At 37.5% G+C, this 26,503-nt stretch overlaps 1 protein-coding gene and 2 long non-coding RNA genes across 12 annotated transcripts in view; 2 read left to right on the forward strand and 1 right to left on the reverse strand.

The window, feature by feature from the left end:
- LOC128107115 (uncharacterized) overlaps positions 1-16,595 on the forward strand; it is a 28,779-nt gene extending 12,184 nt beyond the window's left edge. For all 3 annotated transcript variants that reach the window (XR_008216968.1, XR_008216967.1, XR_008216969.1), the window contains 3 exons: positions 119-224; positions 5,740-5,803; positions 13,256-16,595. This is a non-coding gene — a long non-coding RNA (uncharacterized LOC128107115). The remainder of the gene's footprint in view (positions 1-118; positions 225-5,739; positions 5,804-13,255) is intronic.
- The window catches only part of Pcdh17 (protocadherin 17), a 94,530-nt gene extending 74,539 nt beyond the window's left edge, over positions 1-19,991 (reverse strand). The window contains exon 1 of one of the 5 annotated variants that reach the window (XM_052732628.1): positions 16,816-19,991. In XM_052732628.1, the coding sequence (XP_052588588.1) occupies positions 16,816-19,170 (2,355 nt within the window). In that variant the 5' untranslated portion in view covers positions 19,171-19,991. Of the gene's footprint in view, positions 1-16,605 lie in introns of all 5 variants that reach the window. The other 4 variants (XM_052732627.1, XM_052732625.1, XM_052732624.1 and 1 more) reach the window with 4 other exon arrangements.
- Positions 19,992-21,885: 1,894 nt separating this feature from the next.
- LOC128107114 (uncharacterized) overlaps positions 21,886-26,503 on the forward strand; it is a 38,295-nt gene continuing 33,677 nt past the window's right edge. For all 4 annotated transcript variants that reach the window (XR_008216965.1, XR_008216963.1, XR_008216966.1 and 1 more), the window contains exon 1: positions 21,886-23,166. This is a non-coding gene — a long non-coding RNA (uncharacterized LOC128107114). The remainder of the gene's footprint in view (positions 23,167-26,503) is intronic.

A 26,503-nucleotide genomic window follows, 5' to 3' on the forward strand; every position in this document is an offset into this window, starting at 1 on the left:
TTGATTTTTGAATGAATGTTTGTATGTGTATTTGTGCAAGTGTGTGTATGTCTTTGTGTTAAAGCCAGCATGCTAATCTAAGTGTCTTCCTCAATAATTCTCCACATTATATTTCCAGAGAAGTTCATTCACCGATCCTGGAAATCCCTGATTCAGCTAGATTTAAGTGGCCAGCAGTCACCATCAACTACCCTGTGTCTGTCTGAATAGCACTGGGATTACAGGTATCCATTAGTGTCACACAAGGCGTTCTACCTGGGTACTGGGGACCTGAACTAAAGTCTATATGCTTGAGCAGCAAGCACTTTACCCACCAAACAATTTTCTAGCCCCTATACTGATATTTTAATATTCACTGCTTTATAATTCTTGTGCAAAAATGCCTGTTTTGACATTATGTGAACCTTCTATTCCCTCAAGGCCACCCTGTTTAAAAGAAAGAGAACAGTTTATTAAGGAAACTTACATCTTTCCCTTCAAATTTTAATTTGTTAGCTTAAGAATTTTAAGTTATCTGGAATCCAAATTTGACAATGTATTTCAAAAAAATTTACTTTCATAAAATGCCTATTTATAAAAACAAAACAAAGAGGACAAAACATAGCTTAGAGAATGTAAAATGACAATTTGCAATACAGCACATCATTTCAGTAAAATTAATTCAATAGTCATAAGTATTCTGAAATAAAATTCTTATATGATATGAATTATTGGTTTTCTCTTATATGGTTGCTAGGATTTAGGTCAACTCAAATTATGAATTATGTCTACATAATTCTTCCTTGAGGTTTAGATGATCCAAAATGTTTTATCATTTTTGAGAATAATCATAGTCATATGTATTAATGTTTCTTTAACACCTAGTTATTATTGAACATGTGCTTCATAATATGAATGATCTTATTTGGTTGCTATATGCACCATAAGAATAGAAATTGTTGTTATATTCTATAAGAAAACAAAAGATAAATCATAAACAAAGAAGCACCTGTGCCTGGACTTAAGAGCTGCATTTTTTTCTTAAAGGAGGAATCATGGGAATAAAACTTCATTGTAAACAATCTGTCTATGGAGAGTAACTGATGAAATGAATCATATCCATTAATGGACCCAGAATTCCCCCATTTAGACAACATAAAACTGCATTATCAACATTGAAAAAAGTCTGTGCCATGTTCATATAATTGTAGGAGAAACACAGTTTAGTATATGTTCAGAACGTACATTAAAAAACTAAATTGCATGTGCTTATGTGCGTATACATAAAGTAGAAATTAGTCCCTTCCCTAAATCCTTCTACTAGACTGTATCTAAGCCTAAAACTCTTTCACATTTTAAATGTTTGGAGGTATAGTTATATATTTTTTCATCCCATCAAGGACTGGTACAACATCTCAACAGTGAACATAGTAATCTCTCAGCATGAGAAATGTCAATTCACAATAAGAAGAATCAATAAAAAAATACAAATGATCTTAGATCTGTTTAGATTTGAGTCCTGTGGATTTTTGCAATTGAAAAGAAATTGTAGATTTATAAAATGAAAGGTTAGCAATGACTAGGTCAGATTAGCAAATTACAGGTAATTAAAAATATAAACGAAAACTTTTATACTTCTTGTCATCACTTAGGTAATAAGACTTCATTACATCCCAGAAACAATGATTTTCTCATGAAATTTGGGGGAGGTGTATAGTTAGTTTTTTTCAAAGAAACTTGGAGAAACTGAAAGCTATCAACAATAGAAAATTACTTCACTAGGAAATCATGGAGTTGGCATATCAGGGCTTTGGGATAGGTAAGTGCTCCCTAAAGAAGTTTCTCTGGCTAGACAAACTTAAAAACTCAGTCAAGTCCAGACAGGAAAGGAGGACTTAGTCTTAGATGTAGGACTCATCCTCACTTCTTGAAATTCTCTATGAGTTAAAAAACTAATGTTTCATATTTTAGTTTGTCAATTTCTTAATGGTACACTAGACCTTTTTTTTGGAAAAAGATATAACACAATTTACATAATTTTCCCTAAAAGAAATAAAGCAGCAGGAGATAGTTTCTCAATAGCCTGCTTTCTCCTGACTTTTCTTTAAAATAGAAAACTTGGAGTTGTCATATACAGGTTGAAAAACAGGGCTTTCCCATCTTTGCAAGTGCATGTGTTGCTTCAAGTATAATCAGTTTATAAATGACATAGATTTAATATAGAAAATAAAAAAAAAATGAAGTGCATTCCCTAATCTAAGTAAGTTTAAGACTCCTGATGCACATTTCTTTGAGGATACAGAATCGCAGAAATACAAAAATGGAGCATGAGGACCATAGTACATAATAGCTCTAGCTAAAAGCATAACAATAAGCTTGTTTTCCATTATTGCAGAACCAATAAATAAGCATAATGAAAATCATGACACATTATTACATTACCCTACATTGCCTCTATTCATTTAAAAAGCCCAGATGAGTGCATTTAAAATACTTCCACATGTCAAATGACAGTAAGCCTTGCAATTGAGAGGATGTTGAAAGAAATATTTTAAAGAGCAGATGCCTGGTCTTATGTGGCTTATATCAAGATTATGATAGGAGTACAAGAGATCGGAACAGTAAGTACCTCACACTCAAATGGTAGTAGCATAGCATCCAAAACATTTATATCTTTCACTTACGATATGTGTGTTCTTGATATTATGCAGTCAATAAAAACCAAATTAAAAAGCTTTAGAAAAGCTTCCCTGTCAATTAGCCCTCGCATAGAATCTCCTGTTTAGTTTCCCTATGATTTAATATACTGGATTATATTAACAGCACAGGCTTGTAAATAAGGAATATCTGAATCCTATTATTGGGGATAGGCTGCCAAAACAATCAGCCTCTAACTTAACAAGTTTCTAAGTATTTAGAAAAGCTGTGAAATGGGATTATAAGGTTAAACTGTGTACATCTGGCTTGCCACTATATAAATATTTCAGAAATTTGATCTCATGGGCTGAAAAAAACACCTGTCTAATCATGAGTCTTTTCCAAGTTACATGGATTTCACTGAGCAAAGCAGTACATGAATGTTGACAAGAAATCTTCATCAATTTGCATAATTCACTTCTTATGATAGGCACATAATTTTATCACGCTCCTCTCTTCTAAGTGACTACACAAAAGTAATCTAGAAAGTTTCTGTACTATCATACTTATGTTGACAAAAAATGCCAAGGGCAAGTAAATTTTCAAAATTCGTGATAACATCTGAAATACTAAATAGATATACTGATTTTTTTCAAAGGCTCTAGCAGGCAATTTCAGTGTAGTTAGATGGTATAGGCATAAATTAAGGATGCTATGGAGCCAGAGAATAATTGATGAGAAGTAGAGGTCTGTCATAAAATACCAGTCACAATTGGAGCTAGTTAATAAGAGACCGTAATGATGTAGAACATCCACTGCTTTTAATTACACTCAAGATTGAACAACTTTGTTTATTTTTTTGTCAAATACACACCAGGCCATTTAGCTTGGTTTTAGCTTGGCAGTTTTTAAAAGGGTGATTAGGTTAGAAATGTTCAGGGTAGAGCACTCACCAAAATTTCTTAAAATGTTCAGTGTGAAAACACCAGTTTTGAATCTGTAGTCCTAAATGGAAGCTAAAGGTCATGGGCTCAAATTTCTAATGACATTTCCTGGGAGCAGATGGGTGCAATGAAAGTTAAAGATTGGATTTTCAATGCTTTCATGCACCATGTTGATTGTACCCTAATGTCCTAACAAGATGATGGGTTATTGCAATTAACCAAGTGAAATGATACTCCTCTTCTCAAATTAGTATATTTCCAGGGGACACTGACCAGCAGTCCTTTTCTTCTCTCACCCTTTCAGTATGTCATAATATATCCTGAAATTCCAAACCCAGACTATAGCATTCTTAAATAACCAGCAATTCCTTGAAAATTTAATTTCTACATTGAAATCATGAATATTTCATATAAACACCAAATTTATACATACTGAAACTCAGTGGGAAATTTCAAGTTAAAAAGTGAGATATGTTTGGCTAAATTCAAAGTGAATTTCCTTTTGTTACATCATGAATGAATATGCTGGTGTGAACTGAGATACCTATCTGTAAACAGAAAAGTTTACTAAAAAGCAAAATTTAGTGTAAGTTCCTAATTTTTTAGATATGGCAGTTTACATGAGGGCATCTTCACTGTATCTTTTAGTATGCATTCCTGCCTGAAGGATAAAAAGAAGGACTCACATTGTGAAGTTTCTTTTTTTGCTCTTCTATAAAAGAAATTTTTTATTTTAAAAGTGTATACTCATTCCTAGATGGCAAAAAATGAAGAAATTGTTTATTTTAATAAATACTCCAAATTTTCTTGTCTACTTAAGTGTATTTTCAAAATGAAATACATGAAACTACTTAATTCAATCACTACAGATGAATGTCTACACTGAAATGTCAACTACAACAATCCCAGGTACAAACATAATTCAGTTACTATAGTGATAAACACCATCATGTTTCCTCACCACATATACCTGAATTTCAAATAGAAAATATTCCCATAGATTTAAATATACAAGGAACTTTAATATGTACATTAAACACATACTTTCCACTGGAAAGTCATAGAAAGAAGACCAACAAGGCAAAATATGGGAAGAACGATTATTGTTAGTTTGGTATAAGGCAAAAGTAATACTTCCTTACATATACCCCACTATCAGGTACTTTTTTCCATGGTGTTAGGGATTGGCTTCAAGGCTTTGGACATGGGTAGTTATGTGCTGTACCACAGAGGCAGGTTTACAGACATTGGCTGCCTGAGACAGGGTCTGCCTGTAGCTCAGCCTGGCCTCCCCCTTGGGCTGTTCTTGACTCTGATGTCCAAATAGTAAGATCACAGGCATGATCCACATGGGTGTTTTAAATGACAGTTTCTTTTTTTTTTAAATATTTGAAGAACATTTCATAGTTGTTAAGCAGATGACAATTTTAAAATTATATATCTTGTGAAAAAAATTCACAAATGCTTGAAAACCGTGTTTTTGCAAAATTTTCAGTGCTCCCTAAATCATTTAGAATTTGTAGATATTGAAGATGCTTTGGCTAAATTCTTTAAAGAAAAAGCATACATATATATGTAAAATGTCTTAAGGAAAAGAAATATAGGAGAGAAATGAATAAAACATGGAGAGATTATGACAGGCCCAGTTTCTGGTCAGTAGTGTTTGGTAGAGCACTTGCTTCAATATTCTTGAAACAACAAAGAAAACAGCCATCCTGGAAGTCACCCATCTGCATTGTATGCATTTGTTAGGATGATTGTCAATGTGCCTTTCTTCCAAAAGGCCAATGTTAGAGTATGAATTAATAGATAGACTTGAATCATATTGTTTAGATGAGTGTGAATATAAATGTCAACAGTGAGAGTTCACCATCTGCAGGCTCACCTCATGCAGTATTTAAAACTATTACTTTAACATTTCAAGAAGTGTCTGTCATCTGTATAAAATTCAAAATAAATCATAAACATTAAAATTAGAATTACACGTTCCTTTCTATTGTTTTCTTTTACTTTCTATCCTGCATACTCTGGTTAAGTAGGAACACATGACAATTTTTTTTTTTCATTCTTAGAGGTTACACCAAAGGTCTTGAATGCTGATTAACTATTCTATCACTAAAATATATCCTCAGTTCTGAATGAACTTTTAATATGATTTAAAAACTCAATTTTCTTGCAGCTTTTATTCTTTCAAGCCTCCTTATCACTTGATATGAACCTTGCAAATAGCACTCGGATAACAAGTAAGTTTTAAAATAGCATAAAAGTAAATATTTTCAATTAACTTAAAAACTATTTTACTATTTGTTCCTTGAATTAATGATTATGAATCAATTAAGTGTAGGGTGTGACTGGGAGTTCAATAACAAGATCAAAATGGGCAGCATGATATTTCTATAAAGCTTTTTTAAATATACACATAAAGTTTTCATCAGCATCTACATAATAAAAACAGAATCTGAAATTTTGTGAACATTTTTGCGAGTTTATTTTTTAAATATTTGATAATTTCAATATAATTTTCTATGAAAATTAACTGATATACATTTTGTACCAAATTAATACATCATAAAATTATACTTCAACAACTGCAAATAGATGTTTATGGCTTCACTATTACTTCATCTCATTTAAAAATTATTCAGGAAAGTATTTGTGTGTAAGCACCTCAAAATATAAACAAAATGATTTTCAGATGATTAATTTATTATAGCTGGATGAGACAGCTTTAGTAAATTCATATAACACTGGCATAATTGTAATGCTGTGTAAATCATAGCAAAGAATAAGAAATATTTAAGTAAGTGGCAATCAACACTATTGTTTCTTTGAATGTCATATACATATGCATGTGTATGTATGTATACTATATATAGTATGAAGAAATACTGAGAAAGCTTGATGCTAATAAAAACTGCACACTTTGAACACTAATATATTTTTCTATGATTTGCAATGCATTTGCATATACACGGAAATTCTTAATGTTATTTAAAAGGTACCAATATAAATGAAAATTTGTCTAAATATAGTGCTTTAAAATTTTTCATCAAGAAACCATTATTTTCACATCTATCCCTATATATTATTTGTCTTCATATATATATATATGTGTGTGTGTGTGTGTGTGTGTGTGTGTGTGTGTGTGTGTGTGTGTTTTAGACTGGACACTGCTCAAGCTTTAACATATATATATATATATATATATATATATATATATATATTTACTGATCATTGGAAACTTCTTAAGTAAAAGTTTTGTTTTCATTACAAAGAATCTATATTTTTAAATGTATATTAGATATCACACAATGTATGTATCTATCAAATACCGTATTAAAAAATATAGATATAGTACCTATCTTCAAATACAAAATAAATAAGTTGAATATTATTATTGTACTGTTGAACACTGATCCAGACATTTAAGACTGTTGAAATTTAGAAGAATTCCCTAAGCTCTGTGTATATACATCAATTAGGTGTTTATCAAGACCTGGGTTTACACAGCACCACATTTCTGCAGGAAAGAGATGGAAGGAAGGAAAGAAGCTGTTAATATTTGAGTCCTAATACCTTTATTATCATCTTTTAAACTTTTAGGCTTCAGGTAGCCTTGGGAGCAAGCATAAAGCAAAATTACTACCACAGCATCTACTCACTTAGACACACTTTCTGTGCTTCTTAGGACAGCAGGATACTCTTAGTGTTTCACTTCAAACTTAACTTAGGCCACGGAGGACAGTAATGGAAAATATTATCCACTCCATCCCGGAGTTGTTACATGTCAGCTTTTTGCCTGGAGCAAAATTTAATGGATGATTTGTGGATCTTTATTTCTGGAGATTTACTACAGAAACACTGACATGACCTTTACCCAGAGCAAACACTCACTCTAATAAGTAGACACCAAACCTAAAAATGCACAAGGAAGAGAAAAATCCTGGCAGGAATTAATCTACCATTTTCACACATCTGCCCAAGGGAGGTATTGTAATTGCAAAAATTTACTCTAAGACTGCTGAGACTCATAGTAATTATGTTTCTTTTTTTTTTTAATAGAAATAGCCACAGGTGGTAACAAATTGGGTTTGGAGATGGGGAACTGGGCATGCATTCTAACCCAAATTACTGTGTAATTGTCTTGATTATTTTAAAAAAAATGGAAAGTCTATTGCTCAAAATCAGAAATAAAAAGTCTTTAATGTATTCCTCATCTGTTCTTCATTTTTCACTACTTAAACATTTGGTATCAGGCACATCTGATATCAGGACGACATCTCAGAACAGGCTTCTGGTATCAACTCTTAAAAATTGAACTAAATGTTGGTTTCTTTAAAAGGATCATGACTTCTTTTCAAACTTATTATCATATAGGGATAAATAATAGTTTTCTTCCAAAGGTCAGGGCATACACACAGCTAATAATTACTAACCATGATGTGCCATCATTAAAAATGCAAGGTTAGAGATGTTTACTTCAGTCTGTGAATTGATATTTAACTGTCTTCTATTTTCATACCTCTCTGCTCTCAACAATTCTACACAAAGCAACCATTCTACACAATATTATAAATATAAGTTGATTCTATAGACTAATTTAACTGTTTTCTGAGATTGCAGAGACACTTCACATATCCCATGCCCAGTGAACTTCTTAAATGACAGAGTTTTGAAGTAATGAGATCAGATTACAATCTGAGACAAAAAAAACCCTGAGGTTGTTATGTCAATGTAAGACCGTGAAAAGATTCAAACAAAAATAAAATAAAGCAAACAACCAAATATTTTACCATGAAAGCATGTGGAGATTTTTTTCTGTAATCCTTTGTTTAGGCAAAATAAAAATGATAATAAACTGAAGTCTCCCTTTTTTGTTTATTCTTGGTGAAATGAGTTTATCTTGGACAAACTTTCCTAGAGTATATGAAAGACTGCAAAATCTGCTAGAAAGCAAGGCCAGTGTGTTCCAAGAAAGGGATCACCAAATTTTAGATGAAATATTATCCTATTTTTCACAATTTAATGATAGAATTCAAAGTAACCCATTTTAAAGTTGTCAGCATATTTGTGTGATTAATAATTATGAAAATATGTATCATAAAGGAATTGCCAGGCTTGGGTTAGAATATAATTCCTTTTAATAAAAGCCAATTCCCTCTGTTCCAAATCAGGCAAGTGAAACAGTTGTTATAGGCAACTGACTTCTCAAATAATCTAATTTCTTATTGTTATATCATCTACTGAAATAAAGGCACTGATAAGAAGCACACAGTGCCACTTTGTATGTGTGTTTAATTGTTTTCTGTGTGAAAAGCAACTTAATTCTATACCTGATTTATCTACTGATGCAAAAAAATAACATTGAATATTCAGTCATACAATAATTTTAATGTAATGTGAAAAAATTAGCTGTTTGTAAACAACTCTAGTAAAGGTATCTATATTGAGAACTATGGTTTGAAAAACAGTGTTATATATTAAGGGAGAAAAGTCTAGCGTCAAGATTTCAAAATGGATAAGAAATTTACAATGGAAGGACAAATTAAAAAATGTGTTAAAGACACAGTCTAGATTTTGATAATAAGAATAAGAAAGCGTTTTCTGATCCCTGAATTCTTTTAAGCAATAATATGACTGTATATTTCCATTTTGTACAAATATACAAAAGTTAAATTTAGGGTATAATCAAACTTGAATTTTGGGTTGAATTTTACTGGAAGATATTAAAGTTATATATATATCCATATGATTACTAAGAGTTCAGTCAAAAATAATGTAAGTACATATATTTAGGTCTTACATATTAACTATGTTTTAAGTTGCTATATGAAAATAAAGATGAAAAAATCTACATATAAAGCATCATAGTTATGTAGAGAACATGAGTCAGTTCGGAAGTTCTGTTACCTAAAATGTGAATGCCAATGAAATAACACTGGGACTGTTCAAAAACTATAACTAGCATCTACATATTTATTAGCATAGTTTATAAGCATAAAACTGTTTGCAAAGAGCAGTAAATATCTACAAACAATTTCGAATGTATACCTTTGAAACTTGAAATTAATTTTAAAATCTTTGGCTTTTAAACTCTACAAAAGACTGCTTTTAGCTAATAAAGGAAGTAAACAAGAAATTGTCCTTTAAATGGTCCCTTTAATGTGTTTCAGTAATTAAAAATCAATAAAGACATTGCAAGTTTAAAAAGTATTAAGTATTGTTTAGGCAGAGTATTTTTGAACCAAGCAGGATCTTTAAAATTATATTATCTTTATCATACAAATTTTATATAACATTAATACGGTTGATAAGACTATTTCATAGAATTTAAATATAAAGAAAATAAGATAACATTGGTCATGAAATATTTCAAAATGCCCAAGTAAAATGCATTTTTAATATCATTAAAGCATTTTAATTATTCAATTCCTCTAATCAGACCAACGTCTATTTATGTAGATCAGTTACATATAAAGTTTCATTTTTCCAACCTGTATTTATTCTTTGATCACAAAGCTTGTTAACTCAAATAGTCTTTTATTGTCATGATTCATTTTCCCATAATTATGCTGTTTAACTGCCTTATTTTTTAAATAAATATATGCAAACGTGCCAATCATATTCGGCATAGTTATGTTAGATGCTCAATGAACCATAAGAACCATTTCACTACAATAAAACTACCTGGAACAGATCCAGAGCAAAGCCTACAAATACCAGTAATCAGAATGTCACTATGACCAGAACAGACAAACAATACTGTGTCACATGTATATCAACAGATTTTCTCAAACACTGCTGAAAACAATTTCATAGTCTATTAGAATACAGGGCATGTAAGTGAAATATGCCTCCCATAAAGCCACAACTTGCATTTATATCTTGCTGTGAGGTTTTCTTTTATGCTACACCTTTAAAATACTGAACCGATTCCTCTGCAGTAGCAAGGAAGCAAGAGCATATTTCTGCTTAGTCACAGCGAGAATGTTGATGCCATTAAGGACTTCTTTATTATAGATGATTTATTTCCAGAGACCAAAGGATAGCAATACATCACTGTCAAAGCTAGCGGTGAAAGCTATGACTTGCTATAAAATACAGTATGCTGCCATTGAGGGGAATTCATGTCAAAGTCTCCTTTACTAAAGTAGGTTGACAATAGATTAGTGTAGGTCTGATGAACTTCGAAAGTGTCTTGTAAGTGGGTGGCAGAAGTCATGCTATCTCCAAAATGATAAGTAAAAAAAAATGAACTGTGTGCTATTCTCCACCAATTATACATCACTGGTTGAAGGAATTTAATCCAAAGAAATCACTCCACTAATGCTTTACTAAAATATGACTTTAAGGTAATGCCCTGTGGGATTTATTAAACAGACATATTACCTAGGGGAATACATTCTAGAGCAATGAGTAATATCGTAATTAGAAGGTGCATTTGTAAGAATGTACCCACTATTGAGTGTATTGCAAGATTTCCTGCATCAGGGAGTTAAGTTTCATTTCCTCACTGACCTGAGCCCAGCTGTAGGGACTTCTTCCTCTTGGTCTTTCATCATCAATCTTACACCATATGTTGTTAACATTTCCAGCCACCCCACCAGTCCCCAAAGTACCAAACACTTGCCTGACTTTTGTGTTTACTTTCCTTAACCCCTATGAGCTCTAAGTTCTCACGATGAACATATTTTCAAAGGAAAATATAGGTATCAGTTGTTCTTTATAGAGTGAACTCATTTGAACTAAAATATATAAAAATGAGATATTTGTGGTTGTATATTTACATACATATTTGGTACTGAAAATATTTAGATGCATAGGCAATAAATACATAGGTATACACATAACTACTTTCCCCAAAAGTTTATTTCTTCATAGTTTAATAAGCATATGCAAGTCCAACCTTACTAAATACAAGTAAACTTTTATTAATTTTAATATCTTAAGGTATTTTAACTTATAAACACTGTGTTTCTATATGCATTTCTGTTGCACTATATTACATAAGTTGTCCTCACAATGAGGAATTTTAGATCTCAGACATGACAGTAGTGCTGTCTCATGATATAGTAAGAAACTGCACTTAAAAACAACACTAAACATTCACTCCCAAAAGTTGAATGGTCCCCTCTTATAATATACATAATTCTTTAACTGAGATGATAGTTTGGGGTTATTTTAGGAGTAATTATTTTAAATTCACATTTAAAATTTTTTCTAGGCACTGTACATATGTTAATAATACACATCATCTATTGCAACACTGACTTAATAGACAGAACTTTCGGTGAGTGAACAATACAATCAGTGGTGATTTTTTGTTTTAAGGAATATAAATTATTTTCTAACTAAATTTGAAAAGTTGAGATAAGAATTTCAGGGCACTTTTTTCTCTGATCACATAAATTTTACATAAGAAAAGATGTTAAAATATAATTTTTAAATCCTTGATATAAATGTATATGTAATACTATGTACTAAAGTAACTCAACTCACCCACACAAGTAAAATAAAATAAAAAATTGAATTGGTTCTACAATCAATCAAAACCTACAAAATTTTCATCTCAATGTGAAGGTGATCAAGGATCACCTGCCTGTCATTTTGGAAAATTTGTTGAAATCTGGAGGCAAGTAGGTAACAAACTTCTTAATTCATGAAGAGATTTGTGTCACCTGATATTAAAAATAAAATCCTTGGCTTCTAGTTTGTAGTAACTTTTTTTTTCTTTATTGTGAAATAGAGAAATGCATACAGGTTTACAGTGGAGGTCAAATATCCACAGAAACACATATGGCTAAGAATAGTATTAGCTTTTTGATAAGAACACTAGTCATAAGTTTAGAACTTTACAAAAAATTTAAACCCTCCTACAAAGAAATTTCAAACACCTAATGCTTGGTTAAATTTTAGATTGTTAAATACTTCATGTGTTTTCAATGCATAGTGAAACAAAAATGTTTGATGGTGTATACTCATTAAACTAAAGTAGAAATTAATCCTCCTATGTTTTGAAGAATCTTTGAGGGGGGAAAACGAAAAGTGCAAAATATCTCAGGAGACATGCAGTATGACAGTGCCATCCCTTTCCTGCTCAATCCAACATAATCCTCATAAGTAAGGATTATATACTTTATGAAGAGTGATGAGTGTGTGGGATTAAGCAAGTGCTAGCTTCTTACCACAAAAAATTGTAGCAAAATATCTTCAAAATTTGAAGTGACACAAAAACATATTTATGCTGTGCATCTGTTGCTGAATTCATTAATTTAAAGGAATACAAGCTATAAAGATCATGTGTGGTCTTGGGAACTCATATGAACAGGATTGTACAGTCAAGAATCTCCTGTGTTAGTGGGAATAAAGACAGACAGTGGATGATATCATTATCAAAGACACTTCAACTTTCATCTTTTCTAAAATACAGTTAACTCTTTACACATGGTGGCTTACTCCTTTTCAATTCAATCTCAATTTTACATATTTGGGTTGGCTCTAGACACTTACAATATCCTCATTTATATTCAATATATTGTGTTGAATTTATATTTGCTGTAATTCTGTTGTAAGCCCCATGTACATATTTCAAAAGAATTTTATTGTTTTTTTTTTAATGAGGACTCTGAAGTGAATGGACATGATTTTTTTTAGGTTGATCTGTAAAACTAAGTATTTTTAAAATTTAATTTCAGGAAACCTTTTTGCTGCATTAACGCACTTTCTTCTATAAGAATATATTAAAACTGACTGCAGTCGGAACTGGAGGAGAACACAGACATTTAAAACAAAATCAAGCAAGACAAAAATCAGGAAAGCCTGTCATCAGAAAGGTGTCCCTACCTTTTCCCTTCTTCTCAATGAGGGAGGACTACACAGAACACCTGTTGAGAAGTCTGCGAGACTTAACTTACTTTTTTGTTTTGATTTGTTTTCTTGAGGTGGGGGCTCATGTATCTCAAGCTGTCCTCAAACTCTATGTTACCAAGAATGACATAGAACTTCTGACTGATCTCCAACTTCATCTCCCTACAGCTGGTATTAAAAGTATGGGCTTGTCCCTAGTAAACCAAGATTAACAGTTATGCTTCAGAATTTGTCAAGATTACTATATGAATGTTATGTTTTACATCACCACACAAAATAATACACATGGAAATATCTGCAATGGAAATGATGTTATGTTTACACAGTAGTCTACCTTACCTACTAAAAATCTGTGTTCCTATTCTTCAACACAACTTCTATACCTTAAAATAAATACAATTTTACAAAAACTTTAATGTAGTACAGTGATTCCTGTGCTGTTATAGATATTTTAGTCACATATCTATAGTCTAAATACTTTATATCTTGATTTTGTTTATACAAATTCACAAAATTTAATAAAAATAAAATCTCTTTTCACAAGTCTTTGTTAATAAATATACATACACCTATAATGAAACAAAAACTGAGAGCATGAACCTTGGGTCCAGCAATAAAAATACTTTCTGACTGAAACCAGTTTTTACTCTAGCTGGAATGTGAGGCTTCCAGTCCCAAAGTTGCTGTATTTCATATCACCTTATTGTACAAGCATATTGCAGCACAGTTATGAAAGTTTGTTTAACCCATTTGTAAATGGATACTAAGCACTTTCAAAGCACCATGCAAGATACTGGAAAAGAAAGATGAAACAGAGCTACTAGCTGTTGATCCAACTTGATTTTGTGAAATAAGAGTCTACCTTTAGGAAAAGACATGAAATTAGTAGCATATTTACTTTTCAGGGTAAATTACACACACGCTAACAAATGAGCTTGATGCAAGATTATGGAATTCCTGCAGACTTTCATCACTCCACTTGAGCACAATGTGTTTGCAGCACTATCATTAAGGGAAAGAAAAGGGGTAGGGATAGCAGCTTGATAATTTATTATGGTTTTCACAGTAAGTATCAATAAGGTACATTTCCAAGGAGATTATCAGGATTTTATAGCCCATCCTTTAAAGGACTGCAAAAACATGATGGGGGAAATAACTGTTAGCACTTTAAGTTGAGATTTTTTTTTTTAAGACAGAAATAGCATAGGAAATTGAGACACTTTGGGGAAAAATTGCAAACTCAAAACTAAAGTCCATTTTGTATTTTGGTGGAACAAATTAAGATTCTAGAAGCAAAAGAATATCAAGACAGTCTTTTATTTTCTGCTTAAATTATGTGAGGGGTTGGATAGTATTTGTGATTTCCTTGGCATGAGTTTTACTGTTAGGGAGGAGCCATCGTTATCCTCCATAACCAATGACCAGCTTCAAAGGTAATGTTGTTAACAGAGTATAAGCACCATATCCCTCCCAAGCTTTTGATATTTCTATTCAAGAGTGCTCTTCACTAGTCTGACTAAGAAGCCAGACTTGTTGAGAATTTTACTGTACCAACTTGATTTTATGATTTTTTTTAAAGTTGGAAACTAGATGAGAATTCAACTCACAGCCCTTAAAGTAGATGACTAAATATTAGCCCTTAATGACAACCTTGCCATTGGCGTAAATATAGGAAAACTATACAAAATATTTCTGATTCCAAAATGACTACAGCACATCTATAAATAAGCATTTTTATCATAATTCCCTTTATAGAGATATTAGTGATCATAAATATCAATTTCACACAATTAGAGGAAGACAAGTTTTTATAGTTGAGAATTTCTTTCATGTATTACATTAACTTTAAATCCATGATAGCATGATTACTCATATACTACACAAGGTAGAATTCAATACTTCAGTTGTCAACAGCATCATAGTTGATGAGTCTGGTTCACTACGCTGTCATAGGAAATATTTTCTGTTAAGTATTAGGGTATGAATGGTCTGTATTAGCAGGGCTATGAAGCTTCAACACTATTTGGACAATAGTAACTTTACTGTGTCAAGCTTTTCAACACATAATAATATGGACAGGTGACTTTTCATTTACTTCAAACTAAACTTCCACCCCAAGTGTCACTTTGGGTTATGCTGATTTGCAAACTTCAAGCATTGCTCATTAGGGGTAATTTGTAACAACACATGCTTATGAATATTATGATAACCAAGAATTAATATTTTGGTGATTCGAGTCAGTAGTGAATAAAGGGAACCAGATGGTTACTTAGACCATCACAGCATAGTCATCTTCCTTTAAGAATCAATGCCTATGCTTTTGGCAATGATTTTATTTCCACTTTATGTTAACAATATATGTTGATATATAGCCTGAAAATATACATGGTTCAAAAAATAAATAAGGTGGGATTCAGTGCAACTTCCTCCCCTGTCATCAACAACATAAAATGATCTTATGACTCTTTGGAATAGACTATTCATTCCCTGGTTACTACAGGAAAACCACAAGGAAACCCCTGGACTGAAGAAATTCTTTTCAAAGATTTTTCCTGATCACTATGACTAACCTGTACAAAGCACTGCAGAATGTGATCCATATTTCCAACACTTCAGCTGAAAGTTTAGTTCATGAATAAATGGGGCTCATGTCCCTAAAACACTTTCAAAGCATAAAACTGATTTCTCAGGGAGTGAAACTTTGCTCAAATAGATTCACAGTACTGACTTGGTGACTATTCCATACTCAAGAAGTTAGCTCTTATTTGGGATATAAATTTCATATCAACATAAAAGATTTTAGTGGAATACAAGTCATTAAAAAGAATTACTTTTTTTTTGGTTCTACTGTAGGACTCTTGCTATGGGAAAAAATGTAGTCCTACAGATAAAATAAAGTTTAAATATTGACTGCTGCTATCATTTTTAAATCTGTAAAAATAAACTTTAAAAAATGCAATAGAGGTAAGGCATGCATTTTAAACTATTTACACAGGAGGGGATTCTGAATAGGAAATGGTGTGCACACAGGGACAAAGGTGTGGACCATTTTTAATTAATTACTACCCACCCCACGCACATTGCTGCTGGCCATGTGGCTTTCAGTTCTCCAAAGGTCTTGGGAAAGCACTACCAGCAACTTTCAAGTGAAGTCCCTTTTACCCTAAAAGTCTCCTACCTGAATTATGGACATCCGAGTGGCAGGGGTCTCGCTCGAATTAGTCCCTTGTCCGGTGAAGCTTGTGTGGCAGCCTGCGTGCCCCTGCGGGACAGTCAGGTTGTTGGAGGCTGGCTTAAGATACATCACCTCTGACCGGGGCGAGCTGAGGGGCAGGCGGGTTTGGTAGTCGAAGTACATGGGGGAGGTGGCCAGGGAGGGACTGCTCACCACGTTCATGACGTTCATGGCGTTCCTCTCCTCCACCTCGCTCTGCACCAGCATGATATCGTTTTTGTTGATTTTCTTCTTCTTGCCCTTCCCCCCGCCTAGCTGTGGGTGGCTGTACTCAGCGATGCGGCAGTTGTAAGTGCGAATCTCCTTGTTTTCCCGTTTGCACTTGACAGCTATGGTGATCATGGCCGCTAGGAGGATGATGGAAATCGTGCTCAGAGTCACTATGAGAGGCAGCGACATGTCCCAGTGGTGCTGCTCCCCATTCACACGCGGTACCCCCTCAGGCAGAGAGCCGCTCACTGAACGAATGATGAGTTTGGCCACCGCGGACAGGGTGGGCTTGCCATGATCAGTCACCTTCACTACTAGCTCCACCACGGGGGTCACATCCTCCCAGAAGGGGTGCAGCGTGCGGATCTCGCCGCTGGATGGATCGATCTCAAACAGGTGGTCGTCGTTGCCATCCACAATCTCATATGTGAGGCGCCCGCTCTCTCCAAAGTCGCTGTCCAGGGCGCGCACGGTGCTTACCAGGTAGCCCAGGCCAGCATTTCGTGGAACCTGCAACTCAGCTGTGTCGTTCTGTAGAGTGGGGAGCACAATCACTGGAGCATTGTCATTCACGTCTAATACTGTCACCCTCACAGTGGCGTTGCTCTCCAAGTGTGCTGGTGCCCCCGAGTCCTTAGCCAGCACCTTGAATTCAAAAGCCTTCGTTTGTTCATAGTTAAAGGAGCGCAGGGCATATATGGCCCCGTTAGTGGGGTTCACGGACACATAGGTGTAGATAGACACGTCGCCAATGTGCGAGGGAAGAATGGAGTAGGACACTGTCCCATTTTGGCCCAGGTCGGGATCTTGGGCGAGCACTGAACCGAGGTATTCTCCTGGAATGTTGTTCTCGTGTACTTGGAGAACGTACAGCCCTTTGGTGAACCGAGGCGGGTTGTCATTCTCATCCAGAATCTTGACAGCGAAGGACTTGGTGGAGTTGAGTGGAGGGGAGCCCCCGTCCCGGGCCACGATTGTCACGTTGTACTCGTCCTGTGTCTCGCGGTCCAGCGGACGGTCAGTAACCACGGTGTAGAAGTTGTCATAGTTCTCTTCAAGCTTGAAGGGGACGGAACCCGGCCCCGCTAGGCCACCTCCACCGCCAGTCCCTCCTCCACCCAGTACCCTACACTGCAGCTGCCCATTCTTGCCTGAGTCTCGGTCAGTGACCCGAACCAGGGCGATGACTGTGCCAGGCGGGGCGGCTTCGCTCAGCGCCCCCTGGCGCACGGAGACGAAACCAATGGACGGCGCGTTGTCGTTGCGGTCGATAAGCTTGACCGTGACCTTGCAGTGGGCTGGAATTGGGTTAGGTCCTAGGTCTCTGGCCTGCACGTCGATCTCCAGCATGCCATTCTCCTCATAGTCCAAGTTGCCCTTAACGCGTATCAGGCCGGTTTTGGGATCTATGGAGAAGAGCTCCCGCACGCGGTCGGGTACATAGCTACTGAAGGAATAGAGTACTTCCCCGTTGGGACCTTCATCAGCGTCGGTGGCGTTCAGATCAATGACCACGGTGCCCAGGGGCGCGTTCTCGGGCAGTTCCACTAAGTATGAGGGAGCCTCGAAGACTGGACTGTTGTCGTTGGAATCGATCACCTTCACATTGATCTGCACAGTGGCAGAGCGCGGAGGCTCACCGCCATCCAGGGCAGTCAGCACCAGAGTGTGGTGGTTCTGCAGCTCGCGGTCCAGTGCTTTCTGGATGACCAGCTCAGGGAACTTGGTGCCGTCGCCGCGGGACTTGACGTCCAGTGCAAAGAGGCCATGATCATCTCGGGTGAGCAGATAGGTGCGGAGCCCGTTCTCGCCAGCGTCAGGGTCGTGTGCGCTAGTAAGAGGGAAGCGGGTGCCGGGCGCCGCGTTCTCTGAGATGTCCATCTCGATCTGGTCCGAGGGGAAAGAGGGAGCATTGTCGTTGATGTCCTGGATCTCTACCTTGATCATGCAGATCTCCTTGTCGTTAGCGAACACCTCTAGGGACAGCTGACACTTGGCATTGTGGCGGCACAAGGACTCCCGGTCGATGCGCTGCTTAGTGTAGAGGAGCCCGCTGTCGGCGTCCACGTCCAGCAGGTGCGGTGCGGAGTTCTCCAGCACCCGGTAGCTGCCCGACTTGCTTCGCCCGCCGCCGCCACCGCGCTCAGCCGGCGGAAGCCCGGGTTGCAGTCGGGCATCCTTGCCTATGTTGCCTATCACCGTGCCGGCCCCTTGCTCCTCTGGCACTGAGTAGTTGAGGTTTTTGAGTGTCAGGGCAGGGGCCCACAGGAGAAAGCAGCAACAGATGGAAAGGTACATCCCAGACCGGTGGGGTGGGAGCAGGAGCAGCCGGACTGGAGGTGCGAGCTGGTGGGTGCGCGCCAGTCTGGAACCGGGGCGGAGCGTCAGAGCTCAGAGCGAGCCACAAGTCTGTGAGTCCTTCCTTCCCTCCGCACCCGGGCTGCGGCACCAGTCAGTCTCTCCTTATTCCGCTCAAGTTGCCCGAACCTGTTGATCTACAGCATTCGCACTGGATGAGAAGCAGCGACTCAGCGAAGCTGCAGCAGCTCGGAGCAAGGCGGCGGCTCCCTGCGGCTGAGGGCGAGCCCAAGGCTTTGTCTCTTCCGCCTGGACTTCAGAAGGCTCAAACTTGCGTGATGAGGCTGGCGATAAGAAGGAAATAGAGTCTGGGAGAGATGATAATGAGCTGAAGAATTGGTGGGTTTTCCTCGCTCCCGCTAGGCGCTGCAAAAATCCACTCCCTCCGGCAGCCTACAGAATACTCTTCGATTCGGTGGGGGAGGGCTTTGGGAGGTGTGTCTCCAGGCAGATCGGAAAGTGGAATCCTTAGTTACTCGTATTCGGTGATGAAATGGATGGGAATGAGTAGGGACGAAGCAAAGAGTCACAGACACATATGTATGTTTGAGGCTTCCCTGGAGCACGGAGAAATGTCTGCTCGTTGTGTAGGATGGTCGGCTTTCAGGCAGTGTAGTGCTGCATTTGAAGATCTAATCTCGCATTGCTGGCTTAGGCAGCGGCGGTGGCGGCGGACTGCATCTCCGAGCCAAGTCTTTTTTCTTTTCTTTTCTTTTCTTTTTCCCCCCTTTCTCTCTCTCCTTTCCGAGCAGCCAAAGGGAGGGGAGGAAATGCAGCGGAAAAAAAAAAAAGAAAAGAAAAAAAGAAAAAAAAAAATCCTAGTGTCCCGATTTGTAGTTTCCTCCCCTTACCAGGCTCCTCCCTCTCTTCCTCGGAGAAGGCTCTCCCCCAAAATCAAAAAAGCCACAGCCTGATCAGCATTTGCGCTGAGAGCCTATTGGGAGGAGAAAATATAGAGATCTATCTCCGCCTCGGTTTGTCGAACACTCTGGTGTATCTACGCCAAGCCGGGAGCCGCCACTACCATCTCATCCTCTTCCTGCAAGCAAGGACTTCACTCCACGCAGTTTAATTCCAGTTTGCTTCTCTTGCCAGGCGAAAGGAAATCAACAGGCAACTCATGGTTAGACGTGCAGATCTGAAGGGGGAGGGCAGACTCGAAAGGAGGGGGAGGCAGCCCCCTCAGTCCTAGCACACACACACACTCTCCCTGTCTCTCGCTAGAAGGGAAACAGTCTCTGCATTCACAGGGCTGGGCTGTCAAGTGGCTCTTTTCTTTCTATTCAGCATCTCCTTCCAGTGGCCCAGCCTCCCAGTCCTTTTCATCTAAAAAGGAAAACCTTGGCGAGGAACAAGAGTGGGGAATATTTTAAGAAAATAAAGCGCAGGCTTTCACCCCCTTATTGTTATTACTATTATTATTGTTGTTGTTTTAAACAGGCAGGAGTAGGGTGGATGGAACACGTCAAGGTTTGGCGTGTTGCATTCTGCAGCCTGGCTCTCTCACGGTCTCTGGTCGAGTTGGGGAGGGCAGAGGGTGAGGAGCTGCGGCCACCAGGGGTTCTGCCAGGGCGCCCACCCGGGGAAACTACCTCCACCACCCAGGGGAGGTTAGGCGCGGGTTGATCTACACATTATTTCTGCTTCTCCAGGCGCCTCGGTATACGGGAATGACACATTCAGAAAATGCAGGTGTTCTGATCTGCTGGATGAGTCAGAAGCAGCGGAACGAATCGTATTCACTCTCCCCTCACGGTCCTCCCTTCACAGACATTAGTTGCGGCTTCTTCCTAACGCTTTCTCTGACTCACTCAATAGGAAAAATAATCCAAAAAAAAAAAAAAAAAAAGCTGGATTCATGAGGGGTGGGGGTGGGGGGGCAGAAAACGAGAAAAAGCGAGTGGGGGAGGAAGGCGAAGCTGAACCCAGCAGCACTTTTACTCTACCTCTTTCGGCCGGAGTCCGAGGCTCTGCAAAACAAGGCGTCTGCTTTGCTTACGAGTATTAATCTGATTTTTAAAAAAAGAAAAAAAAAACCTTTCCACTTGGTTAGGCGTGAGATGCCCCCAAATCTCTCAGTCTTAGGAGGGGGAAAAGCACGTTTCCAGTAATGATTCACAGCTTAGCCCAAGATCATAGTTCAAGATTTTTCCTCCCAGTGGTCTCTATTCACAAAGTCCAGCATCGGTGTGCATAGCTAATTGTGCAGTCTGTTGTGGAGGATTTTTTTCTTTTCTTTCTTTCTTTTTTTTTTAAAAATTTCTCCTTATTTTTTTTATCTGTCACGGGTGGTCTCTTTCAGTCTGGTGCCTGTCAGAATCACCCCAAAGCCTGAGAAAGCCGTGCAGATTTCAGACCGAATAAATCCATCTCCGGCAGCCAAGGCGCGGAGGAAATGGAAGGTGGAAAATTCAATTCAACAGTTGGAGTAGCGTCTCCGGGCTGCCCCTCCGCCGCTGCGGCAGCCGCCGGGCTGGCAGTCCGGATTCTCTCCCCAGCGTCTCTTGCTGACTGACTCTATTCACCTCACGCCGCCGCTTAAACATTGATACTGATTCTCTGCCAGCCAATCGGCGTGGGGAGCCAGGCCCTGCCTCCTCGGCCCACGCCCAATGGGAGGTGGGGAAACGGCGGGCGGGGGCGGGGCCAGCAGCCCCAGCGCTTGAGAGTCATTGACGAGCTGAGTCCCGGGCGAGAGCTATGCGGCCGGCAGAGCCCGCGCTGAGTCTCCGCGGCGGCGGCGGCGGCGGCGGCGCCCAGCCCTGAGCCCTCCGGCGTCCGGGTCCTCAGCTCCAGGGCGAGGCAGCTCGGCTATCTTTCTCTAGAAAGAGAGAGAGAGAGAGAGAGAGAGAAAAAAAAAAAGTTTGACAGTGACTCGATTGTATCTGGGGACCGGATACACAGGCAGGCTTGAGAAAACACCGCCTACTTTGCAGAGTGAGGTAGCTGCGGTCTTCCTGATGCATTTCTGTTCACACGCGTTCGAACACACGTCGTCAGCTCGCACACACACACACACACACACACACACACACACACACACACACATACACACACAGAGGCCAAGGGAGATGCAGATTTTCTGACTCCGTGCACTCATCTGAAGGAGGTGCGGAGTGTGTGTGTGTGTGTGTGTGTGTGTGTGTGTGTGTGTGTGTGTACGCGTTTTCGCACAGAGCGTTGTTTATTCCAGTGAGTGCCTGTGAAGTCCAGCGTTGGAGAGCGGAGTAGTGTGCAAGCTAGCGAGGGAGAAAACACGCCTGGAGCAACAGTAATCAATATGTGACTTTCCTCATCCTCAGAGAAATCCCCGCTGTCCCCAGGCACCCATGCAAGGAAAGTCACTTGATTATGAAAGTGTTTCAGAAGAAAAGCAGACGCCCGGTGGAGAGAGAGGCAGTGGCTCCTCGGAGGGAAAAGCCTCTCTTAAGACATGTTTTGCAGCTTCATGAAACTGCAATCTGCTGAACGGTATTAGGGGTCTACCCTTCAGCCATCTCCTATCAGCCCACACTGAATGCACTCCAACGCCCCTTGACACCCAATAGCTTTGTTGTCTGGTTCACCTCTGTTCATCTTACTAAACTTCCAAATAGCAATCTGATATTTTTTCTAAACTAAATAGTCATTGATGATATTTATAAAATATTTTGTGCATAAAAGCTGAACTGTTAGTCAAGAATTTACATCAGTAGGAGATCAATGATTCAAAGATGCCTGTTTTATACATACACACACCCACACCCACACCCACACCCCCCCCCCCCCCCCCCACACACACACTCCCCTGGCTCTAAATTCCTCATCTTCTACGACTGAACGGTCTCAAAACTTGCTTTTGCCTAAACTCCTATCACAAACGTCCACAAGTCAAGACCGGTTTGCGTGTGATCTAGCAGTCTCCAAAAAGGAAAGTGATGCATTGAAGTAGAGAAGGTGAGTGTTTTGATTGCTAGAGTATTGATTGTAATTCATAAATACTGAAGTTAAGTTGCCATTTATAAATTGTGAATGACTAACGTACAAATCTGTAACATGAATCATTCAGGATTTCAAAGAAAATCCAATCCAGACCAATTACAAGAAAGTTCTGGAGATTGTTTTGAGGATAATTGCTTAAAGATTCAGGTAGAGGAGCTATTAATTTCCCAGAGCTTCAAGGAGATAACCTATAGTCTTGATTTTGCAGTCTGGTCTCTTTCCAAATTTACCACTCCCTTGGGAGACCAACAGCTCAAAAATTCAGAGAAGCTCTTTTTTAGTGAGACCTTCAAATTCTAAAATGCTCCTGTCTTGTCTTTTCTAAATAGATGGTTTATTATATCTACGTTTTTACTGAACAGAGGGCTCAGCCTTTCCAAAACCTAGGCTGTTTTGCTAAGTGGTCTTTTAACCACATAGTCTTGTACAGTCTGAGCTTTATGTCTCTGGGGTTAATAATGATGTTGGTTGAAAACATGTACTTTGGAAGATGAGGCTTCAAATCTTTAAAAGCAGAAACTGGCTTAAAGAGTAGTGATCACACATTTAGACATTCATCTATCAATCTTTATTTTTTATTTTTTTTAACCTCATCCCAGCCTAGTTCTAAGGATAAACACCAGGGCCTTGCAAAGCTAAACAAGAGCTGTAACTCTTAGCTATGTCCCCACGAACGTTGTGAATTACCTTTTCAAAATGATCATTCTAAAGTTATTTTTAATTGCATAGTAATGAGATATCTTTTGAATTCTGCCATAATTCAAGAACAAAACAATTAAAAAATTCCAAGGAAGGTTATTATAGTGTATTGATTAGACTTAATTCAACATAAATCTATGCAGTTGAGGGAAGACTAGAAACACAATGCCTAAGAAAGGACTTTATGAGAAGAATAATATATCCTCAGAAGCATGTTTGCTGAGGACCGCCCCCCACCAGGAGTAATTATGCCACATTGCCCCCTAGTGTTTGCTGGAAGAATTACATGCATATGGTGAATGCCTTAGGTCACTGCCAAGAACTGAAGAAACACAGGAAGCCTATTATTTTTCATGTACCTCTAGAGTTGAACATGGTTACTGAATACTCACTGCTATCCTAAGTAACTAATTTTATCTTTATTATATATACTTTATTTTTAAGGCAGAAATGGGAATGACTGATATCTCAGTTCCAGTTTGGATTATTTTCCATCCAAATGTGACTGATAATCACATTTAATGTAAAAAAAAAAAAAAAAAAAAAAAAAAAAACTTTAACGGTTTTCAAAGCCTATCTTTTTCTTCCCCTCATGTATATTTTGTGTTCATAATACACGTACTTAAGGATTTATGATGAACTGTTCTTGAAATATTGAGCTCCATTAGGAAAAAAGAGATGATGTAAATATATCAGGCAGTGAAAGGCTGTGCATGTATGCCACCATGCTAAGGCGTTTAGAACACTATAATGATGTCTGCATAGCAAAGCAATCTCAGATTTCTGAAGAACAGCTCGGTTCATAATCACTATTTGTAATTTCAAACCAGATTGAATCCTAAGCCAACGTCTTATCCTTCTCTCTTTAAATGAACATGTTCTGACCATCTAAAGATCGTGTATGCTTATTTAGAATCTATGTGAGAACATGCAAAGGACTTAACATTTGATTAATTAAAAAAATTGTGTAGGTAAGTTGAGTGTAAAGGCAAATTGATTGATGCGTTGGACTGACTTCAAATAGAAGTATTGCATGTTAATTTTACAGACTAATAAGGAATAGCAAATGTTGCTATGTCACTCAAATAATTGACTTCACAGTATTAAAGGGGAATCTTAAAATAGGACTTTATGGAATTTTGTACAATTTATTTAATTTTGGCTCAGAGACATTGCATAAAAATGCATAATTATGTGTTAAAAATGTAGTTTCAAGAATTTATTCCTGTAGTCAGAACCACTATTGTAGCAGTTTCCTGTAACTCATTCTGTTTTGCAATAACCTTCAATTTAATAGTATATAGCTCTTAAGAAGAAAGGACGAAGCTACTGCTTTCTATGCAGCCACTATTTACATGAAAAAAAATCCTTCTTATAATTCTGTTTCTATCATTTCACTATCTGATTCCACAGTATTTTTTTTAATGTACGAAACATTACAAACTAAATTTAATAGCAGAAGGTATTAGAAAACCAAATCCCAATCAAATATAAATTCTCAAAAGAATGAAGTATTGTGTTTTTAACTAGTGCCTCTCATCTTTTAAAGATATGTATGGCTCCCATCTTATACTAGTATTGACTATTTGCTGACTTTTAATCAAAGCATTGCCTTTTAACTAATGATGAAATGACACTACTCAAAATCTTTCTCCTTGGTGATGACTGTGAATTAGAATAAGCAATGTAAATTAACTATATATTTTATACTTTAGATGAAATGCTTTCTATTTTAAAAGAATTCTCTCTCCACAGGGTAGAAATCTAGACTCACTGACTCCTGTAAGTTGTCTACTGACCTCCACATTTGGATAGAGGCACATACATGCCCTCCACACTAATAATAATAAATAAATAATGAAACTTTCAAAATAAAAAACAGAAATCTCTTATATAAAAGGAATTCTAAAAATGTAAAAAATTATATCAAAATAACATTGTAAATTAAATGTAAGATTTTTGTCTACTTTTTATTAAAGTTATGAAATGCTGCAATTAAGAAATATGAGTAAGTAAAAATCCTATATTTGAAATTTCTTCTAAATACCATTTCTGTTATTATATGTTATGGTATGAAAGCATATTCAGATATATGTGCCTGCCTTACTGCAATATTTTCACAATGGAGCTACAGAGGGAAGACAACAGCTGAACCTGTGAGGGATGAACTCACAATTCACACCATTAATGAAGTAGACCTTCAACTGACGTCTGTATATTTTCATAAAATTAGAAGTGTATAAGTCAGAAGAAAATACTGATAAGTTTATAATCAATGATCAAGTGAGGGACTCTAACATGTCTTAGAACAAATATTCTGAATTGCAGAGGCTAAATTAAAATTTAAAGGTTAGAATTCTCTATTTAAAATTTATGATTAAATGTTATTTAATATAAAATGTGTTTTTTCTGCGCGCGCGCGCGCGTGTGTGTGTGTGTGTGTGTGTGTGTGTGTGTGTGTGACTGTGCAGGTGAATGTGAATGTATGTAAGTATGTGTAAGTAGATAATCTAAGCCACACTTAAATATATATATTAATATATATTAATGCATCTGATGTGGAGCAACCCCCAAATGTTACTCCATATTAAAC

This window comes from Peromyscus californicus, unplaced genomic scaffold (genome assembly GCF_007827085.1).
Source record: "Peromyscus californicus insignis strain IS unplaced genomic scaffold, ASM782708v3 Scaffold_12__1_contigs__length_115047231, whole genome shotgun sequence".
In the NCBI taxonomy this organism is placed as follows: domain Eukaryota; kingdom Metazoa; phylum Chordata; class Mammalia; order Rodentia; family Cricetidae; genus Peromyscus; species Peromyscus californicus.